The sequence below is a fragment of the Stegostoma tigrinum genome, chromosome 47 (assembly GCF_030684315.1).
Source record: "Stegostoma tigrinum isolate sSteTig4 chromosome 47, sSteTig4.hap1, whole genome shotgun sequence".
Lineage (NCBI taxonomy): Eukaryota > Metazoa > Chordata > Chondrichthyes > Orectolobiformes > Stegostomatidae > Stegostoma > Stegostoma tigrinum.
The window spans coordinates 789796-809854 of record NC_081400.1 but is presented as its reverse complement, the minus strand read 5'-3'; the positions used below and the strand labels follow the sequence as shown (position 1 = coordinate 809854).

At 42.2% G+C, this 20059-nt stretch overlaps 2 protein-coding genes across 6 annotated transcripts in view; one reads left to right on the top strand and one right to left on the bottom strand.

The window, feature by feature from the left end:
- LOC125449800 (ankyrin repeat and death domain-containing protein 1A-like) overlaps positions 1-5225 on the top strand; it is a 46003-nt gene extending 40778 nt beyond the window's left edge. For all 5 annotated transcript variants that reach the window (XM_059642962.1, XM_059642961.1, XM_059642960.1 and 2 more), the window contains 2 exons: positions 745-876; positions 4883-5225. In XM_059642962.1, the coding sequence (XP_059498945.1) occupies positions 745-876; positions 4883-4944 (194 nt within the window). In that variant the 3' untranslated portion in view covers positions 4945-5225. The remainder of the gene's footprint in view (positions 1-744; positions 877-4882) is intronic.
- A 1116-nt stretch (positions 5226-6341) lies between these two features.
- LOC132207447 (mucin-2-like) lies at positions 6342-17642 on the bottom strand. Its single transcript, XM_059642967.1, has 3 exons — positions 15471-17642; positions 9746-9884; positions 6342-6358 (listed from the first exon to the last, which is right to left on the bottom strand). Exons 1-3 carry the CDS (start codon positions 17640-17642, stop codon positions 6342-6344), a joined length of 2328 nt encoding a protein of 775 aa, XP_059498950.1.
- Positions 17643-20059: the final 2417 nt, after the last annotated feature.

The window sequence follows — 20059 nt, the reverse complement described above, 5'->3', positions numbered from 1 at the left end:
ATGAAGCAAAGAGCAGAAGATTACAAGTAAAAAGTGGGGGATGTCAGGCAAATTTGGAAGTAACATTGGGACAATTGATAAAGAAAATAATGCTTTCAACAATGATTGAGAGCTGACTTGTTTTAGTTTAAGGAAGCCTGAGATAGACTGTCTGTGTCAAGGATGGGTATCAGTGGCTGTTAAGGTAATCACTGTCTTGAACATTACTCTGTTAATGCGTTCAAAGCCACATTCGTTAACAGCTAATTTCCCAATTTAGCTGTTTATTTTTTGTTTTTTTTCTGTTTCACCATGTAAAAGATTGAAAAGATTTAAACATATACGATCTTACCATGCCCTCATCAAATTCTCCCAGGTATGGCCTGGGGTTAGATACAGAGTAAAGCTCTCCTTACACTCTCTGTTTGAAGTACTCCCTGGACAGGTACAGCGTGGGGTTAGATACATTGTAAAGCTCTTTCTACATTGACCCATCAAGCACTCCTGGACAGATACAGCATTAGATTAGATACAGAGTAAACTTCCCTCTTAACTGTTCCCACCAAACACTCCCAGTGCAGAGACAATACAGATGAGATCCAGAGTGAAAATACCTTTTGCCCTGTTAGCATGTGCATTCCTGGGCATAAGGTGAGAAGGAGTAAAGATGCTGAATGAGTTAAAAAAAGTTTCAAATTTGTGTTAACATTGATCTGAATTGTCCCAAGGTGAGCCTTCCTCTGTTGATTTTCATTTTGTATGCAGGAAGTAACAGCTATAAGGAGCATGGTTACCGAATGCTGCTAATCTGGCTTCATGGGATTATCACCTTGGGCAAGCATCCCATCAAGGAGCTTTATGAGAGTCTGGTGAAGATTGGAAAAGCTGAAGTAGCAGGTGAATATGACCTAGAACTGTTTTAAAGATACAGGGCTGAAATACATTCCATTAGAATGGCCTAAATGAATTATGTGTCATCACAATCACTACTAGTCTACATCCTAGTTAACTATAAACTCAACGTAAACAATCCCATATTATTAGTCATTATGGTTAACATTTGTCTCCCTTTTGGGAACATTTCTATGTCCTTGAAGCCACCCATTTTTATTGGATCCTAGTGTTTTTGGTATCAGTTGTTCTGCATTAACTTGTGTCTTGAAATTCCTAACAGTGTAATACCCAGGTGTTTCTGGGGAACAGGTGGTCCATTGAAATTCTACACAAAATGGATGAATGGAAAGTGATTTAACCCAGTTTGAAAGGGATTTTGTTTGATGAGTGTGATTTAGAAGGGATCTGATTGACTTAATTCTGTATTTTTTGTTTAATCTTTCTTGAGAGATTTTGATGTCACTGGAAAAGCCAGCATTTGTTGCCATCCCAATACTGCCCTTGAGCTAAGCGTCCTTCATAGCCATTTCAGAGGGCAGTTAAGAGTCAAACACATTATTGTAGGTTTGGAGTCACATGTTGGACAAACTAGGTTACTTTTGACAGATTTCATTCTTTAAAGGACATTGATGAACAAGATGGGTTTTTATGACAATTGGTGACAGATTACTAAAACGTTCTTTATATTACAGAATTATTAACTGCATTCAAATTTCTCCAGCTGCTGGGGTGAGATTGAACCAGCAACCCAGAACGTTAGGTTGGGTCTCTGGGAATATTAATCAAGTGATTTGATCTGTTTGGATTCTGTATGATAATCACCAGAATTACAGAATTGTTATGGTGCAGTGAGAAGCCATTTGTGTCAATCTCCTGCCTTTCCCCCATATCACTGCCCACCATTTCCATTTAAATAATCACCCAATGTTTTCTTCATTGCCTCAATTGAACCGGCTTCCATAATCTTTTCAGACAATTCATTTCATTCCCTAAGTACTTACTGTGAAAAAGTATTTTCTTGCATTACCCTTGATTTGGTCGCACATCATTTTAAATCACACCACCCTACCAACCTCCGGATACAACGCATTATCCTCCGACACTTCCGCCATTTACAATCCGACCCCACCACCCAAGACATTTTTCCATCCCCTCCCCTGTCTGCTTTCTGGAGAGACCACTCTCTCCGTGACTCCCTTGTTCGCTCCACACTGCCCTCCAACCCCACCACACCCGGCACCTTCCCCTGCAACCGCAGGAAATGCTACACTTGTCCCCACACCTCCTCCCTCACCCCCATCCCAGGCCCCAAGATGACATTCCACATCAAGCAGAGGTTCACCTGCACATCTGCCAATGTGGTATACTGCATCCACTGTACCCGGTGCGGCTTCCTCTACATTGGGGAAACCAAGCGGAGGCTTGGGGACCGCTTTGCAGAACACCTCCGCTCAGTTCGCAAAAAACAACTGCACCTCCCAGTCGCAAACCATTTCCACTCCCCCTCCCATTCTCTTGATGACATGTCCATCATGGGCCTCCTGCACTGCCACAATGATGCCACCCGAAGGTTGCAGGAACAGCAACTCATATTCCGCCTGGGAACCCTGCAGCCATATGGTATCAATGTGGACTTCACCAGTTTCAAAATCTCCCCTTCCCCTACTGCATCCCTCAACCAGCCCAGTTCGTCCCCTCCCCCCACTGCACCACACAACCAGCCCAGCTCTTCCCCCCCACCCACTGCATCCCAAAACCAGTCCAACCTGTCTCTGCCTCCCTAACCGGTTCTTCCTCTCACCCATCCCTTCCTCCCACCCCAAGCCGCACCCCCCGCTACCTACTAACCTCATCCCACCTCCTTGACCTGTCCGTCTTCCCTGGACTGACCTATCCCCTCCCTACCTCCCCACCTACACTCTCTCCACCTATCTTCTTTACTCTCCATCTTCGGTCCGCCTCCCCCTCTCTCCCTATTTATTCCAGTTCCCTCCCCCCATCCCCCTCTCTGATGAAGGGTCTAGGCCCGAAACGTCAGCTTTTGTGCTCCTGAGATGCTGCTTGGCCTGCTGTGTTCATCCAGCCTCACATTTTATTATCTTGGAATCTCCAGCATCTGCAGTTCCCATTACCTCTCATTCTTGTTCCTTTTACAAGTGAGAACAGTTTCTCCCTATCTACTGTATCCAGCTTGCTTATGGTTTTGAAAGCATCAATTAAATCTCCTCTTAGCCTTTTTCTCTATTCTCATAACTGAATATTATCATTCCCGGAACCATTCTTGTAAATTGCTTCTTCACTGTGTCCAGTCCATTCAAGTCTTTCCTTTAAAGGGGTGCCAACAATTGTACAGAATACACCATCTGAGGTCTACCAAGTACAAGTTCAACATCATCTCCCTACTCTTATACACTATGTTCCTATTAATAAAGCTGAGAATGCTGTATGCATTATAAACTGTTTTCTTCACTTGTCCTACCACCTTCAATGATCTGTGAACGTGTACACCTAGGTCGCTCTGCTCCTGTACCCTCTTTGGAATTGTAGCCCCCAATTTTTATTGTCTTTCAATATTCTTCTGACCAAAGTGCATCACCTGACACTTCTCTGTGTGGATCCCTGTCTGCTACCTACCTGTTCACCCACCAACTTGTTAATATCCTTTTGGAGTTCTACTCTGTCCTCGTCACAGTTTACAATCCTTTCAAGTTAGCATCATCTGCAAGCTTTGAAACTTTCCCTGCAAATCTCTATCCAGATCATCAATATTTATCAGGAAAAGCAACAGTCCCTTAACTGACCCCTGGGAAATTTGACTACAAACCTCCCTTCATCACAAAGAATATCCATTGGCCGTTCCTTTCTGAGTAATTATTAACGGCATATCCATTAGGATTGTACATGACAGGAGTAAACAGGCACCAGAGTGTATGGATTCTGTATAATGGGTCTGATTTGAAAGAGAACTAGTCTAATGGAATTCTGTGAGAGGAGTAAATAAGAAGCGATCTGGTGTGAAAGCAGTTAAGTAAAAGGGATCTGAGATAATGGGAACTGCAGATGCTGGAGAATCTCCAAGATAACAAAGTGTGAGGCTGGATGAACACAACAGGCCAAGCAGCATCTCAGGAGCACAAAAGCTGACGTTTCGGGCCCATCTGATGAAGGGTCTAGGCCTGAAACATCAGCTTTTGTGCTCCTGAGATGCTGCTTGGCCTGCTGTGTTCATCCACCTTCACACTTAGATAACAAAGTAAAAGGGATCTAATATGTTAGGATTTTGTGTGATGAAAGGAGAGAGGGATCTGGTCCATTTGGATTCTGAATGATGGGAATAAATAAGAACTTGATCCATTGGGATCCTGTATAATCAGATTACTAGATCTACACTATTGGAATTCTGTACAATGGGTATAACTGAGAAAGGATCTGGTACGATCAGCTTCTGTCTGATGGGCATTACTATAAAGAGATCTGATCCAGAGGGATTGAATACAATGGGCATGATTCAGAAGAGTTCTGGGCTTCTCACACTCTGTATGATGGGAGTGATTAGAAAGGAATTTGATCCATTGGGATCCTTCTGATGGGCATGATTTAAAAGGAACATTGTTTGTTGTTTGTTTTGATTCCAGATGATGAGGTGATAAGGAGGGTATCTTGTATACTGGGATTCTATATAATAAATGAATAGGGATGTAGTTCATTGGGGTTCTGTATGATGATTCTGAATAGAGATTCAGTTTATTGGCGTTCAATATAATGTGTGAATGGGAAATCTGTGGGTCATTGGGATTCTGTAGGATTACAGTAAATTAGAACAGATCTAGACTATTGGCATTATTTGCGACGTGAGTGGTATGGTAGGGGTTTGATCTATTACATCATAAAGTTTGAATTATGTCAGTCTCACCTGGGGTAGCAGTGCATTTTAACCTTTGAAAATGAAATAAATTTTATATTATTCTTATGAATGTTTATTTTACCAGAATTGTCTTTGTTTAAACAGAGAAAATACGTAGACAGGCAAATACAGAGAAGGATTCATCTCAGAAGTGCGAAGTGATGTGAGTGATACTGAAGTCAGAGTTGGAACAGCATCTATCACTGAATAATGTTCCTTAGCACTGCTTTTCTGAAATATCTTTCAAAACAAATTGATGTATAAGTAAAATATATTAAAACAAAGGCATGTCTTCCACAGTCTTTGGCAGTAATAGTCTGATAAATGAAACCATTTGAATTACGTAAGGACAGTGCTGAGGTGAGCAACCTACTGAATTTGATTGGGTCTGATGGGTATAATGTTTATTTTTGAGAGGAATCAAGTATTAAAACATTATTACGAGCTTTCTAACCTAAATTGATTAAATAAAGAGAGGTTGAATAAAAATGATAGTGAATTGCCTTTTGAATACAATTGCATTTCAACATCAATACAAGGAAGGGCTATTCTGTAACCCCTTGTGAAAATTTCCAGAACATCTCTGACAACTTCTAACTTGTTATATGTTACCTTGATGTCCTGGCACTTAAAACATCCACCAAAGCAAATGATCTGCCATCTATTGAGCAGAAATGAGTATTTCAGATTATTATTCTCTTTCCTGTTAAAGCAGAAAACATCTGAACATTCTGTTAAAAGCGAAATTTGTTGTTACAAGTGGATCTTGCCAGGATGATTTCTGTAAATCACAACCTGGTAACCAAGCTTCAGATACGAGCCTGCAGATCCAGGTTTGAGCTCTTCACCTGATTTCTCTCACTCAGCTTCAGATATGTTAATGTGTGAAGATAGTCAGCAGCCTACATGTGAACACTTGGGATGGAACTTTGCTGAAGCTGATGCTGTACCGTCCTTGGGGTGTTTGATTGGGAAAGTGTGGAAGAACATTACAGTGTCTCTAACTCAGTGGTAGACCTGTCCTGGGAGTGTTTGATGTAGACAGTGTAGAGGGAACTTTACTTTTTATTTGACCTGTGCTGTATCTGCCCTGGGAATGTTTAATGAAGACAGTGTTGAAGGAGTTTTATTTTTTATCTAGCACTATGCTGTACATGTCCTGGGACAGTTTAAAGGGGAACGTATAGAGTGAGCATTACTCTGCACCATGGAATGGATTTAGATACATGATAAACGAGTGTTTGATGGGACAGGAAAGATAAGTTTATCCTGTATCTAAATCCATTTCATTCCAAAGTGATAATGTTTACATTAAAGCTGGAATGATGTTCTCATCTAGATCAAGCTTTGTGGTGTTTGCCATGACCATTGGAAGAATTCCTATGGCTTTTTCTTATAAGGTTTAACATTTAAGGGAATGTTATTTGCTGTTTTCTTGGTGTCTTGTGAGGTTTGGTTTCTTCCCATGAAGTTTTGAAATGTTTTAATCTGAGGAATAAGCACAAACCTGGATGGAATGCAAAAATGGACAGTAGGCAGCCTCATCACTGGCCTGTTAACTCTATTAGGACCTCAGGTTCTCTAACAAAAACAAAAACAGAAATTACTGAAAAAAACTCAGCAGGTCTGGCAGCATCTGTGGAGAGAAAACAGAGTTAACATTTCAAGTTCAGGATCCTTCTTCAGAACTGATGGTAGCTAGGAAAAGGTTAATATTTATGAGAAAATGGAGTGGAGGGGTGGGGGAGAACAAAAGGATAGGTCGAAAGAAAGACAAAAACAGTTGGATAGACAAAGGAGTGATTAAAGATAAAAATGAATAGCTGCTAATGGAACTATTAGTAGCTGATAATGGGTCATGTACAGTAAAATGTGATGACAAGGCCTGATGTGTGGAGGTTGGGTTAAGGGCATGGCCTCTACTCTAAAATTATTGAAGTCAATATTGAGTTCAGAAGGCTGTAGACTTCCCAAGCAGAAAGTGACTTGTTCTTCTAGAATGTGCTTAGTTTTGCTGGAGCATTACAGCAAGCCTGGGACAGAGATGTTGGCCGGGGAACAAGGTAGTGTATTGAAGTGGTAGGCAACTGGAAACTCAGGGCACGACATAATGTCAAACCCTACTTCCTATTGTTTACTCTCCCCCTACTCCTCCACCCCATCTTCTACATAAATATCAACCATCAGTTGTGAAGAAGGGTCACTGGACCCAATTAACTCTGCTTTCTCTCCACAGATGCTGCTACACCTGAGTTTTTCCAGCAATTTCTGTTTTTGTTCCTGATTTCCAGCAACGACAGTTCTTTCAGTTAGAGTCAGAGTCCTACAGCACGGAGACAGGCCCTTCAGCCCGAATGGGTCCATGCCAACCAAAATGTCCATCACATTAACCTCATTTCCCTGCATTTGGCCATATCCTTCTAAACCTTTCCTGTCCACGTATTCACCGAAGTGCCTTTTAAATGTTGTTAATATATTTGCCTCAATCACTTCCACTGGCGGCTGATTCCTTAAGAATCTGTGTAACTAAGTTGCCCCTCATGTTCCCATGTATTCTTTCCCCTCTTACCTTAAATTGATGCCCTCTGGTCCTTGATTGCCCAACCCTGGGAAAAAAACTGGTTCTCTAAGTTTCATTTAAAAATCTGACATAATTATTACCAAGCTGACAAATAAATGTAGCCACCTATGTTTGGATTGTTCTGTAATCTGACATTCATTTTTATTTCAGTTCTTAATCCAAATATTTGTTTCTTGTTGACAGCTCTTTACTTCAATGATAGGTCAAGTCTCTCAGTGCAACATCGACAGCACTGGTTCGCTAAGATCATAGAATCCTTACAGTGTAGAAACAGGCCCTTTGGCCCAACACTCCACACCGACCCTCGGAGCATCCCACCCAGACCCATTCCATTATAGCCCACCTAATCTACACATCCCTGAACACTACGCAATTTAGCATGGCCAATCCACCTAGCCTGCACATCTTTGGACTGTGGGAAGAAACCGGAGCACCCGGAGGAAACCCATGTGCACCACGGGAAACTCCACACAGACAGTTGCCCTGAGGGTGGAATCAAACCCAGGTCCCTGGCGCTGTGAGGCAGCAGTGTTAACCACTGAGCCCCAGTGGCCAAATGGATAAAATCTGAACAAAGATGTTTGTTTATCTGTCCCAGACATGGATAGATCTGAATATTTCCAGATAATTTTGTTGTTTTCTGCATTTCAACGTTGACAATCTTTCTTGTTTTAATATGGCTAGGAAGAAACCTATCTCCTATATCATTTGTGCCCTAATTGTAGGCTCACACTGAGTTTCTCTTCAGAGATTTAGTTGAGCACATCATTTGGATTGAAACTGATGTTTTTCCAGGTGAGATGAAACAAGGTGCTGTTTATCCTCTGGATGCATGTTAAAGGTCCAATGATACTGTTTGAAGATAAGCAGGTGAATTCTCCCCAGTGTCTTGGTCAATACTGATCTCTTAAAAATATGCTTAAACCAGAAAAACCGCAACTTTCCCCCTCAGTAGTCAAGAATGCCCTCGACCATGTCTCCCGCATTTCCCGCAACTCATCCCTCACACCCGCTCCCTGCAATAATAAAAAAAACCAAAACAGAATCCCCCTTGTCCTCACATACCACCCCACCAACCTCCGGATCCAACACATCATCCTCCGACACTTCCGCCATCTGCTATCCAACCACACCACCAGAGACATTTTTCCCTCTCCACTCTTATCTGCCTTCTGGAGGGACCACTCTCTCCGTGACTCCCTTGTCCGCTCCACACTCCCATCCAGCCCCACCACACCCAGCACTTTTCCCTGCAACTGCAGGAAGTGCTACACCTGCCCCTATACCTCCCCTCACCCCCATCCCAGGCCCCAAGATGACTTTCCATATCAAGCAGATGTTCACCTGCACATCTGCCAATGTGGTATACTGCATCCGCTGTACCCGTTGTGGCCTCCTCCACATTGGGGAAACCAAGCGGAGGCTTGGGGACCGCTTTGCAGAACACCTACGCTCGGTTTGCACTAAATAACTGCACCTCTCATTCATGAACCATCTCAACTTCCCTTCCCATTCCGCAGGTGACATGTCCATCCTAGGCCTCCTGGAGTGCCACAACAATGCTACCCAAAGATTGCAGGAACAGCAACTCATATTCCACTTGGGAACCCTGCAGCCCAATGGCATCAATGTGGACTTCACAAGCTTCAAAATCTCCCCTTCCCCTACTGCATCTCAAAACCAGCCCAGCTCATCCCTGCCTCCCTAACCTTTCCTTCCACCTATCCCCTCCTCCCACCTCAAACCCCACCCCCATGCCCTACCTACTAACCTCATCCCGCCCCCTTGACCTGTCTGTCCTCCCTGGACTGACCTATCTCCTCCCTACCTACACTCACCTTTACTGGCTCCATCGCCGTCTCTTTGAACAGTCTGTCTCCTCTCCACCTATCTTCTCCTCTATCCATCTTCTATCCCCCTCTCCCTCTTTCCCTATTTATATCAGAATCTCCTCCCCCTACCCCATTTCTGAAGAACAGTCTAGGCCCGAAACATCAGCTTTCCTGCTCCTATGATGCTGCTTGGCCTGCAGAGTTTCTCCCCTAATTTCTGTTTTTGTTTCAGATTTCCAGCATCTGCAGTTGCTCTATTAAAGAATCCCACAGGTTGAAGGTATTGTGAGGGAATTAAGGAGTTTGGTAGTTTTAGGCAGACAGTGGGACAGTAAGATTTAGCTTAAGAACCAAGAAAGTATGAGCTTAATTAGGGGAATGACTAAATTATAGAGTTAGTTCATCTACAGATGTCTCTATACTAAGAAAATTACACTGTTGTTATTTTCCTTTCCTACTTTTACTGTTTCTTAAATGAGTGCGGTGTCCTGTGTCAATTACCTTGCCTTGCAAATCCCTCTGACTATGCATCATTTTCATGTAAAGAGTACTAACTCAGAATCTTTGGTGAATTTCTGCGCTGCACATGTAGATATAACACTGCTGCTTCTGAACTTTGGTGGTGGAGGGAGTTGATGTTTGTAGGTGTGGTGCCAAACAAGTGGGTTGCTTCATCCTTGATGGTGTCAAGCTTCTGAAGTGGGGGAGGCAATGGCCTAGTCACATTATCTCTGGACAGTTAATACAGACATCCAGACAACATTCTGGAGATAGGAGTTCGAATCCGCCATGGCAGATGGTGGAATTTGAATTCAATAAAGTATCTGGACTTAAGAATCTAATGATGATCATGAATCCATTGTCAATTGTCAGGAAAAAAACCTATCTGGTTCACCATTGTCCTTTAGGAAACTGCCATCTTTATCTGGTCTGGCCTACATGTGATTCCAGACCCACAGCAATTTGGTTGACTCTGAACTGCCCTCTGGGCAATTAGGAATGGACAATAAATGCTGCCTAGCCAGCGACACCCTCATCCTGTTAATGAATAAAGAAAGTTTTGTTGGAGCTGCAGTCGTCCAGGCTAATGCGGAGTATTCCACCACACTCCTGACTTGTGCCTTGTAGATGGTGGACAGACTCAGGAGGTGAGTTACTCACTGCAGGATTCTTGGCCTGTAACTTGCTCTTGTAGCCACTGTGGTTACATGGCTAGTTCGGTTTCTGATCAGTGGTAACCCACAGAATGTTGATAGTGGGGCATTCAGTGATTGTTATGCCATTGAATGTCAAGGGGTGACAGTTAGATTCAGTCTTGTTAGAGATTGTCATTGTCTGGCACTGATATGGTACAGGTATTACTTATCACTTGTCAGTCCAAATCTGATAAACGTATTGCCCAAGTCTTAAGACATTTGGATGTTGACTGCTTCAGAGTCACCCTTGTCCTTATAATGGAGAGACAGTGTTGGATGAAACATCTGAAGGTAGCTGGAGGGGCAGATTCTATATCCTGAGGAACTCTGATACTGCATGTTCTGGAGCTGAGATAACTGATTTTCAATAACCACAATCATTTTTCTTTAAGCCCAGCCAGGGAACAGTTTGCCTCCTGATTCACACTTACTCTAATTTTGCTAGGGCTCATTAAGCTTTTGGAATACTGTGTGCAATTCTGGTCTCCCTGCTATAGGAAGGATGTTGTGAAACTTGAAAGGGTTCAGAAAAAATTTACAAGCGTGTTGCCAGGGTTTGAGCTATGGGGTGAGGCTGAATAGACTGGGGCTATTTTCCTGGAGCAACAAGGTCTTTTCCCCAGGGTGGCAGGGAGGGGAAGAGCCCAAAACAACAGGTGCATAGGTTTAAGGTGAGAGGGGAAAGATTTAAAAGGGACCTAAGGGGCAACTTTTTCCACACAGAGGGTAGTGTATGAATGGAATGAGCTGCCTGAGGAAGTGTTAGAGGCTTGTACAATTCCAACATTTAAAAGTCATATGGATGGGTACATGAATAGGAAGGTTTTAGAGAGGGATATGGGCAAAATGCAGTAAATGGGACTAGATTAATTTAGGATATTTGGTCAACTTGGACGAGTCGGACCGAAGGGTCTGTTGCCATGCAGTACGTCTCTGTGACTCTATGACTGTAAACTGCACTGAGTTAAATACAGTCTCGATGTCATCTTCTCTCTAGTTCAGCTTTTTTTGTCTATTTTTGAACTAGGCTGTAACAAGGTCAAGTCAGGAGCTGAGTGCTCTGGGCGGAACCCAAAATGAATATTAGTCAGCAGGTTAAAACGGACAGGCAGAGTGGGCTAATTTGCCTTGTTAGTATGAAATTGAATTAAATCGATAGCAAGAAATGATATAGAGGCAGAAAATATAAAATCTGGATGTGAGTTTGCTCGCTGAGCTGGAAGGTTAGTTTTCAGACGTTTCGTCACCATTCTAGGTAACATCATCAATGAGCCTCTGGTGAAGCGCTGGTGTTATGTAACATAACACCAGTGCTTCACCGGAGACTCACTGATGATGTTACCTAGAATGGTGACAAAACATCTGAAAACTAACCTTGCAGCTCAGCGAGCAAACTCACATCCAGAACCCCAACCTGAGCTACAAATCTTCTCAAAACTCGCTAATATAAAATCTGTATGGGTAGAATTGAGCAAAAAAGACTGATGGGAATTATGTACAGGCTTCCTTGCAGTACTAGGGATGTGGGGAAGAAAATAAGTCAGGAGATAGAAAGGTCATGTAAGAAATACGCTATTACAATAATTATGGAGGATTTCAATCTACAAGTGAACTGGGAAAATCATGTTGGTACTGGATCTCAAGAAAAGAAATTCATTGAATGTCTACAAGATGACTTTTTGGAGCAGCTTGTGGTAGAGTCTGGATTTGGTGATGGGTAATGAGGTAGATTTGGTTAGAGAGCTGATGGAGAAGGAACCCCTAGGGGATAGTGACCATAACATGGCAGATTCACCCTATAGGCTAAGATGAAAAAGCTGGAATCAGATGTGACTTGTGTACTAGTTGTGTAAAGGAACCGCTAAGATGTGAGGGAGGAGCGGGCCAGAGTTGATTGGAGGGGGAGCCCAGCAGGGAAGACAGTGGAGGAAGAATGGCAGGTGTCTTTAGTGGTAATTTAGGACACACAGCAGAAATACGTACCAAGGAAGAATGAGGACACGAAGTGGACGATGAGGCAACCTTGGCTGACAAAGGAAGTCAGGGACAACATAAATGCAAATGGAAAAGCTTATAATGTGGTAAAATGTTTGTTCTGGCACTGAGGTTAATTTAGTGACTGTGTTCCATATTCTCTGGAGTGGGGACGGAAGGTTCAACTTCACTCAAAACTTTCAAAATCTGTGAAGCTTAAATTTTATTTTGCTTTAGGCACAGATCTCTGTGTCTTTCTATCCTCTGTACCAAACTCAGAAAAAGGCAACGAGTTATTTTGTACCACTCAACAGCATCTTGAAGAATAGGAACATGGCTTTGGAGTTAGATGGCCTAGCTGGTGATTTGAATCTGAATGTGAAACCTCATTGTCCTTGTGTCAGCCAAGATTGCATTTCAGAATGTGGCTGCCAGCAGAGATTACTGGATAGTTATTGAGATCGAGAACACTGACTGATCCAACATGGGCCAAACGTAAGTATAGGGTAGCCAACAGCTGATCCTCTACTGCTACCTTAACTAAGATCAAATCATACCATACAGTTTAGTGAATGGAAGTTGGAGCTGTTTTCAAATGTGGCACATAAATCACTCCATAAGATTTGCACAATTGAAGAATATATAAGGAGCTGAAATTTTGAACATTTTATATTGTGGAAGATCACCTCATACTTTTCCAGCTGTGGCACAGTTCATAGTTTTGATCGCTGTGGTTATATCTAGATATATCTCTTCTAGATCATTGGAGATACTCTTTTAAAAAAATCTCATCACTTACCCATCCATTTTCCTTCCCAATCCTGCAGTGTCCCTTCCCCTTCAACATCTCTCCCCACATATCCCAGTTCCCTAAAATAGTTGTCATTCTTCAATTAGCTTCGCTAGAGACTGTTATGATGATCCCCTGTGTCCTTCTGGTAGATAAGTTAACATGATGCATTCTGTTTGAGTACAGTTCCTCATTTCTCACCCAGATCATTTTTAAAAACATAGGCGTTTTATTTTTTTTCTTGCTTGTAATATGTTAAAACATACAATGTAACACAACAAATGCACAGGGCTAGAAATGAAGAGAAACAGGATGAACTTGGCTTGTGCTGTACCTTACAAATCAGTTAGGATTCCAATTACCAAGTGTTTTATTTGATGATCTCATCTAGGATAGTATATGCTACAACCGACGTCTGCGCTGAGGGGAATGGAGAAGAACAATTTGCTTCCAGGTTCTGATTCCAATCCAGTGATCTTTGCTGGAAAATGTATGTGTGTCAGATAAGGATTAGATAATCTTAGGTGTGATATATCATGGTAGAAAAATCTGATGATACTTAGCGTTTTGAGCTGAGTGACATTTAATCCCTATGAATTTCTGTCCATCTCTCCAAGGATTCGATGCCTTTAGTAGAGATGGGAAGAGATGAAAATTGCTTAATAAAGGATCTGACATTCCATACAAGTGGAATTGAGAATAGGGAGTCAGTCTGAAAAATTTTCACTTTGTAATGACCTAGGATTCACTGCGGTATTGGACTAGAAGCTGGCTGAGGAACTTGGCTTGTACCAGAGGAAAATGAAGGCAGATGTCCGTTCAAATCTCTTTCTCCTTTGCCAAAGCATAATGGAACTAAGGTTAGGGATTGAAGGCAGCACTGTTCCATGTAAAAGAGCAATGATTGATTTCAAAGATCTTTACATAAGCAGAATTCAACTTGAGATCTGTTTTCTTCATATTTACCAACTTTTTCTTTATTTTATAATGTGGCAAATTCTGTACTCAAACAGCTTGGAGAACATTTCGCTTCTAACCAAATAATTTTCTGGTCAATAAGATAGGCTTAAAACCCAGGGCATCACTCATCTTACTCTTTCACCGGTGCATTACAAAGACAATTGAAGTTACATTGCAATGTTATTTATCCATATGATAATGCACAGATGTAGCACGTTGAAATTCAAAAGTACAATGAGTCATTTTATAACAGCCAATTGCAAATGATTTCTATAACCACATAAGTCATTTCCAGCGACAAGTATAAAGATTTCATCACTTTAGAAACACTTTATAAGAAACTTTCAGAGATTTTGGAAATAGTTCTCTTGACGCCTGTCTGCAGAATAAACTCCCTTATGATGGATTCGAATGTTACTGCAGTGCCACTCAGACTGAGTACTCCGTGTAATAACCAGCATATGTTCTTTGGTCTGCTGTGTAGACAATTATCTCACTGCATATCTGCTAATGATTTGTCTGTCTTGTTGTAGCCATTGTTTATTTGCAAAGCTGCTGCTGATCATACTTGGTTCTGCATTTTGATTAGACCAGCCAGTAGAAATCAAAGGGCTTTTTCAAGGTTTTGGTCCAAAACTTTATTAAGCTTTTCACCTGGGGCAGCTGCATGTCCTTCTCTGAAGATTCGCTTTAGAGAATTACGATCTGCATCATGGCTTTGTAATGGGAGTTTGTTAATAAATTGAGTGTTGTGATTGGACATAAAGGGAGACATTGCAGAACTATGGGAAAATAAAGAAGGCCTTCCATTTGAAGAATAGTAGGTGGATTTCAAAAGTCCACTAGAATTAGGAGCCTTGTTCATCTGACTGTGGGAAAATGTTTGGGGTTCCCACATCGCAGAATTAATTCTGGTAGGTGTATGGAGAAAGTTTGGTGGCTTTCTATATAGAAGGGTAATAGGATTGCGATTATTAGAAGGATCTGGAAACCTGTTAGGGGATGGTATTGACAACCTTCGTTTAACGGGGGCTGTTGGAAAGAGATTACGGGAAGGTTTTAATGAATTCCCATTGATAAGAGCATTTGGAGAGTTACTATGATGAAACCATGGTATTGGTATTTTCACGGGAGAAACTTGAGGAGGTTGAACAAAAAACGAGGTTAATTTATTCACAGGAACATTTGGAGTGGGATTCTGAGAAGGTGAAATCCTCCTATTCAGGAGACCATGGGGAGTGGGCAGAGTTGAAGATTTTCTATTCTCAGAGGCAAATGGACTGGGATTGTGAGAAGGGTTTGATCTCCTGTTGACAGGAGTATTTATGGTAGGACTGAAAGAACGGTTTGTTCTATTTACAGGGGTATTTGGAGTAGAAATGTAAGAATGGCTTGTAGTTCGCCTGTTGACAGGGCTATTTGGAGTGGGATTGTAAGAACGGTTTGTCGTTTGCCTGTTGACAGGGGTATTTGGAGTAGGCTTGTAAGAACGGTTCGTCATTCGCCTGTTGACAGGGGTATTTGGAGTAGGCTTGTAAGAACGGTTCGTCATTCGCCTGTTGACAGGGGTATTTCGAGTGGGATTGTAAGAACGGTTTGTCGTTCGCCTGTTGACAGGGGTATTTGGAGTGGGATTGTAAGAACGGTTTGTCGTTCGCCTGTTGACAGGGGTATTTGGAGTGGGATTGTAAGAACGGTTTGTCGTTCGCCTGTTGACAGGGGGATTTGGAGTGGGATTGTAAGAACGGTTTGTCGTTCGCCTGTTGACAGGGGGATTTGGAGTGGGATTGTAAGAACGGTTTGTCGTTCGCCTGTTGACAGGGGGATTTGGAGTGGGATTATAAGAACGGCTTATCGTTCGCCTGTTGACGGGGGTATTTGGAGTGGGATTGTAAGAACGGTTTGTCGTTCGCCTGTTGACAGGGGTATTTGGAGTGGGATTGTAAGAACGGTTTGTCGTTCGCCTGTTGACAGGGGTATTTGGAATGGGATTATAAGAACGGCTTATCGTTCGCCTGTTGACGGGGGTATTTGGAGTGGGATTGTAAGAACGGTTTGTCGTTCGCCTGTTGACAGGGGTATTTGGAATGGGATTATAAGAACGGCTTATCGTTCGCCTGTTGACAGGGGTATTTGGAGTGGGATTGTAAGAACGGTTTGTCGTTCGCCTGTTGACAGGGGTATTTGGAGTGGGATTGTAAGAACGGTTTGTCGTTCGCCTGTTGACAGGGGTATTTGGAATGGGATTATAAGAACGGCTTATCGTTCGCCTGTTGACAGGGGTATTTGGAGTGGGATTGTAAGAACGGTTTGTCGTTCGCCTGTTGACAGGGGTATTTGGAGTGGGATTGTAAGAACGGTTTGTCGTTCGCCTGTTGACAGGGGTGTTTGGAATGGGATTATAAGAACGGCTTGTCATTTGCCTGTTGACAGGGGTATTTGGAGTGGGATTGTAAGAACGGTTTGTTGTTCGCCTGTTGACAGGGGTATTTGGAGTGGGATTGTAAGAACGGCTTGCCGGTTTCCTGTTGACAGGGGGATTTGGAGTGGGATTGTAAGAACGGCTTGTCGGTCGCCTGTTGACAGGGGTATTTGGAATGGGATTATAAGAACGGCTTATCGTTCGCCTGTTGACAGGGGTATTTGGAGTGGGATTGTAAGAACGGTTTGTCGTTCGCCTGTTGACAGGGGTATTTGGAGTGGGATTGTAAGAACGGTTTGTCGTTCGCCTGTTGACAGGGGTATTTGGAATGGGATTATAAGAACGGCTTATCGTTCGCCTGTTGACAGGGGTATTTGGAGTGGGATTGTAAGAACGGTTTGTCGTTCGCCTGTTGACAGGGGTATTTGGAGTGGGATTGTAAGAACGGTTTGTCGTTCGCCTGTTGACAGGGGTGTTTGGAATGGGATTATAAGAACGGCTTGTCATTTGCCTGTTGACAGGGGTATTTGGAGTGGGATTGTAAGAACGGTTTGTTGTTCGCCTGTTGACAGGGGGATTTGGAGTGGGATTGTAAGAACGGCTTGCCGGTTTCCTGTTGACAGGGGGATTTGGAGTGGGATTGTAAGAACGGCTTGTCGGTCGCCTGTTGACAGGGGTATTTAGAATGGGATTGTAAGAACGGTTTGTTGTTCGCCTGTTGACAGGGGTATTTGGAGTGGGACTGTAGGAACGGTTTGTTGTTTTCTGATTGACCAGGGTATTTGGAATGGATTTTTCAGAAGGATTTGATGATTTTCTATTCACTGTAGTTGTAGTGGGACTGTGGGAATGATTTGAAGTTGTTGTCTTTACAGAGTCTGTTGGGTTGGGAATATAAGCCAAATTTGAAAATCTAGTTTTAGAACTATTTTGGTTATGAATATCATTAAACCCTGGAATTTGTTGACCATTTGAACCACTCTGAACTGTTGACAGTATTCTATTCAGAGGAGTAGTTGGAGTAGGATTGCCAAAAGGTGCTGAAGTTTTCTTATTCACAGGGGCAGCTGGAAGTTTATTGTGGAAAGATTTTGAAGTTTTCTTCTTCATCGGAATAGTTAGAGTTGGCTTGTGGGAAGGCTTTGCAGGTAATCTATTAGCAGGGATAGTATGAGTGAAACTGTTGGATGGTGAGGATCTAGAGTTCGGGACTTGTGGAGAATGAATATTATAAAAATGTTGGCTTTTTCCATTCATGCGGGACATTTTATGGTGTTCTTGGGGAGGTATTGAGGATTTCCTATTTGCATCAGCCATTAAAGAGGCAAGATAAGAAGGGTTTGAAGGCTTGTTTGTTGGTACCTTTGGTGAATGATTACGGTGAAACTGTGCGACTTGCCTATTATCCAGCGTAGGTTGAGAAAAGCTATTCGAGAACACGGAGGGTACCATATTCACAGGTACATAATGGCTAAAAATATGAGAGCTTATTGGAAGTCTGCTATTTTCAGGGGCCGTTGGACTTGAATAATGGGAAAAGATTGGTGAGGTATTTTTATGTCTTTTTAGAGGATGAGTGTAATGAAACTGTGGAATTTGTCTGTTCGTACCTTGTGAAGGAACATTGAAAAATTTTGGCAATACTGCATTCATAGGGGTAGTCAGACTGGGATTATGTGAAGGGTTTGGAGAGCTATTTTTCTGGATACTTGGAGGATGTATTTGTTGGAACTGTGGAATTTGTCCATTCTTGACAGTATTTTGAGCAGAAACACTGAAAAACTTTGGCGATACTATATTCATAGGAGCAATTTGACTGGGATTATGTGAAAGGTTTGGTGAGCTATTTTTCTGGATATCTGATGTATGAGTATGATGAAAGTGTGGAATTTGTCTGTTCATAACAGAAGCTTGGGGAGCGACAATGAAAGACTTTGGTGATACTATATTGATTGGGGCAGTTGGACTGAGATTATGTGAAAGGTTTGGTGAGCTATTTTTACGTATATTTGGATGATGAGTAAGTTGATACTGTGGAATTTGTCTATTCATAACAGAAGCTTGGTCAGCAACAATGATAAACTTTGGTGATACTGTATTCATAGGGGCAGTCGGACTGGGATTATGTGATGGGTTTGGTGAGCTATTTTTCTGGATATTAGGAATTTGTCTATTCTTAAGAGTATCTTGAGGAGGAACATTGAAAATTTTTGGTGATACTATCTTGATTGGGATACTTGGACTGGGATTATGTGAAGGGTTTGGAGAGCTATTTTTACGTACATTTGGAGGATGAATAAGTTGATACTGTGGAATTTGTCTATTCATAAGAACAGCTTGGGGAGTGATAATGAGAAACCTTGGCGATATTACATTTGTACGGCCAGTTGGACTGGGATTATGCGAAGGATTTGGTAAGTGATTTTTCTGGATATTTGGAGGATAAGTAAGTTGATACTGTGGAATTTGTCTATTCATGACAGTATCTTGAGGTGAAATGCTGAAAAACTTTGAGGATGCTATATTTGTAGGGGCACTTGGACTAGGATTATGGAAAGGGTTTAAAGAGCCATTCTTCTGGATATTTGGATTATGAGTATAATGAAACTGTGGAATTTGTCTGTTTGTAGCTTGAGGAGGAACACTGAAAACCTTTGGCAATACTATATTCATAGGGACAGTCGGACTGGGATAATGTGAAGGATTTGGTGAGCTATTTTTCTGCATATTTGGAGTATGAGTATAATGAAAGTGTGGAATTTGCCTACTCATAGAAGTAATTTGAGGAAGAACATTGAAAACTCTCGTGGATACTATATTCAGAGGAGCTGTTGAAGTGGGATTGTGGGAAGATCCTGAAGACCGTTTTCTCCCAGGGGCAGATGAGGTGTGATTACGAGAAGATTTGGAACCTCGCTTAGTCCCAGAACCAGAGGGTGTGCGATTGTGGGAAGATTTCGAAGATCGCTTATTCCCAGGAGTGGATGGAGCACGATTGTGGGAAGATTTTGAAGTGCGTTTATTCCCAGAACCAGATGAAGCACGATTATGGGAAGATTTTGAAGATCTCTTACTCCCAGGCACAGATGGAGCACGATTATGGGAAGATTTTGAAGACCTCCTATTCCCAGGGACAGATGGAGCATGATTATGGGAAGATTTTGAAGCTTGTTTATTCCCCAATGCAAATGGTGGATTGTGTTTTCGAGAAAGTTTTAAAGATCTCTTATATCGAAGAGCAGAAAGTATGTGACTGTGGTAAGGTGAAAATCTTGTGTTTACAGCAATAGATGATGTAGGAAAGTGGGAAAGTGAAATTCTATCTGGAGTATCGATGTGAGGAAACCATGGGTTTTGACCTTTCATAGGATTACCCTGAAAAGGACCATGCAAAAGTTTTGAGAGTGCTGTCTTCAGAGGAATATGTTGAGAAAAATGACTAGCAAATGAAAATTTCCTGTTTCCAGGATAATGAGGATATGACATGGGTCCTCTGTTCCTAGCAACATGATGGGAAATCACTGATG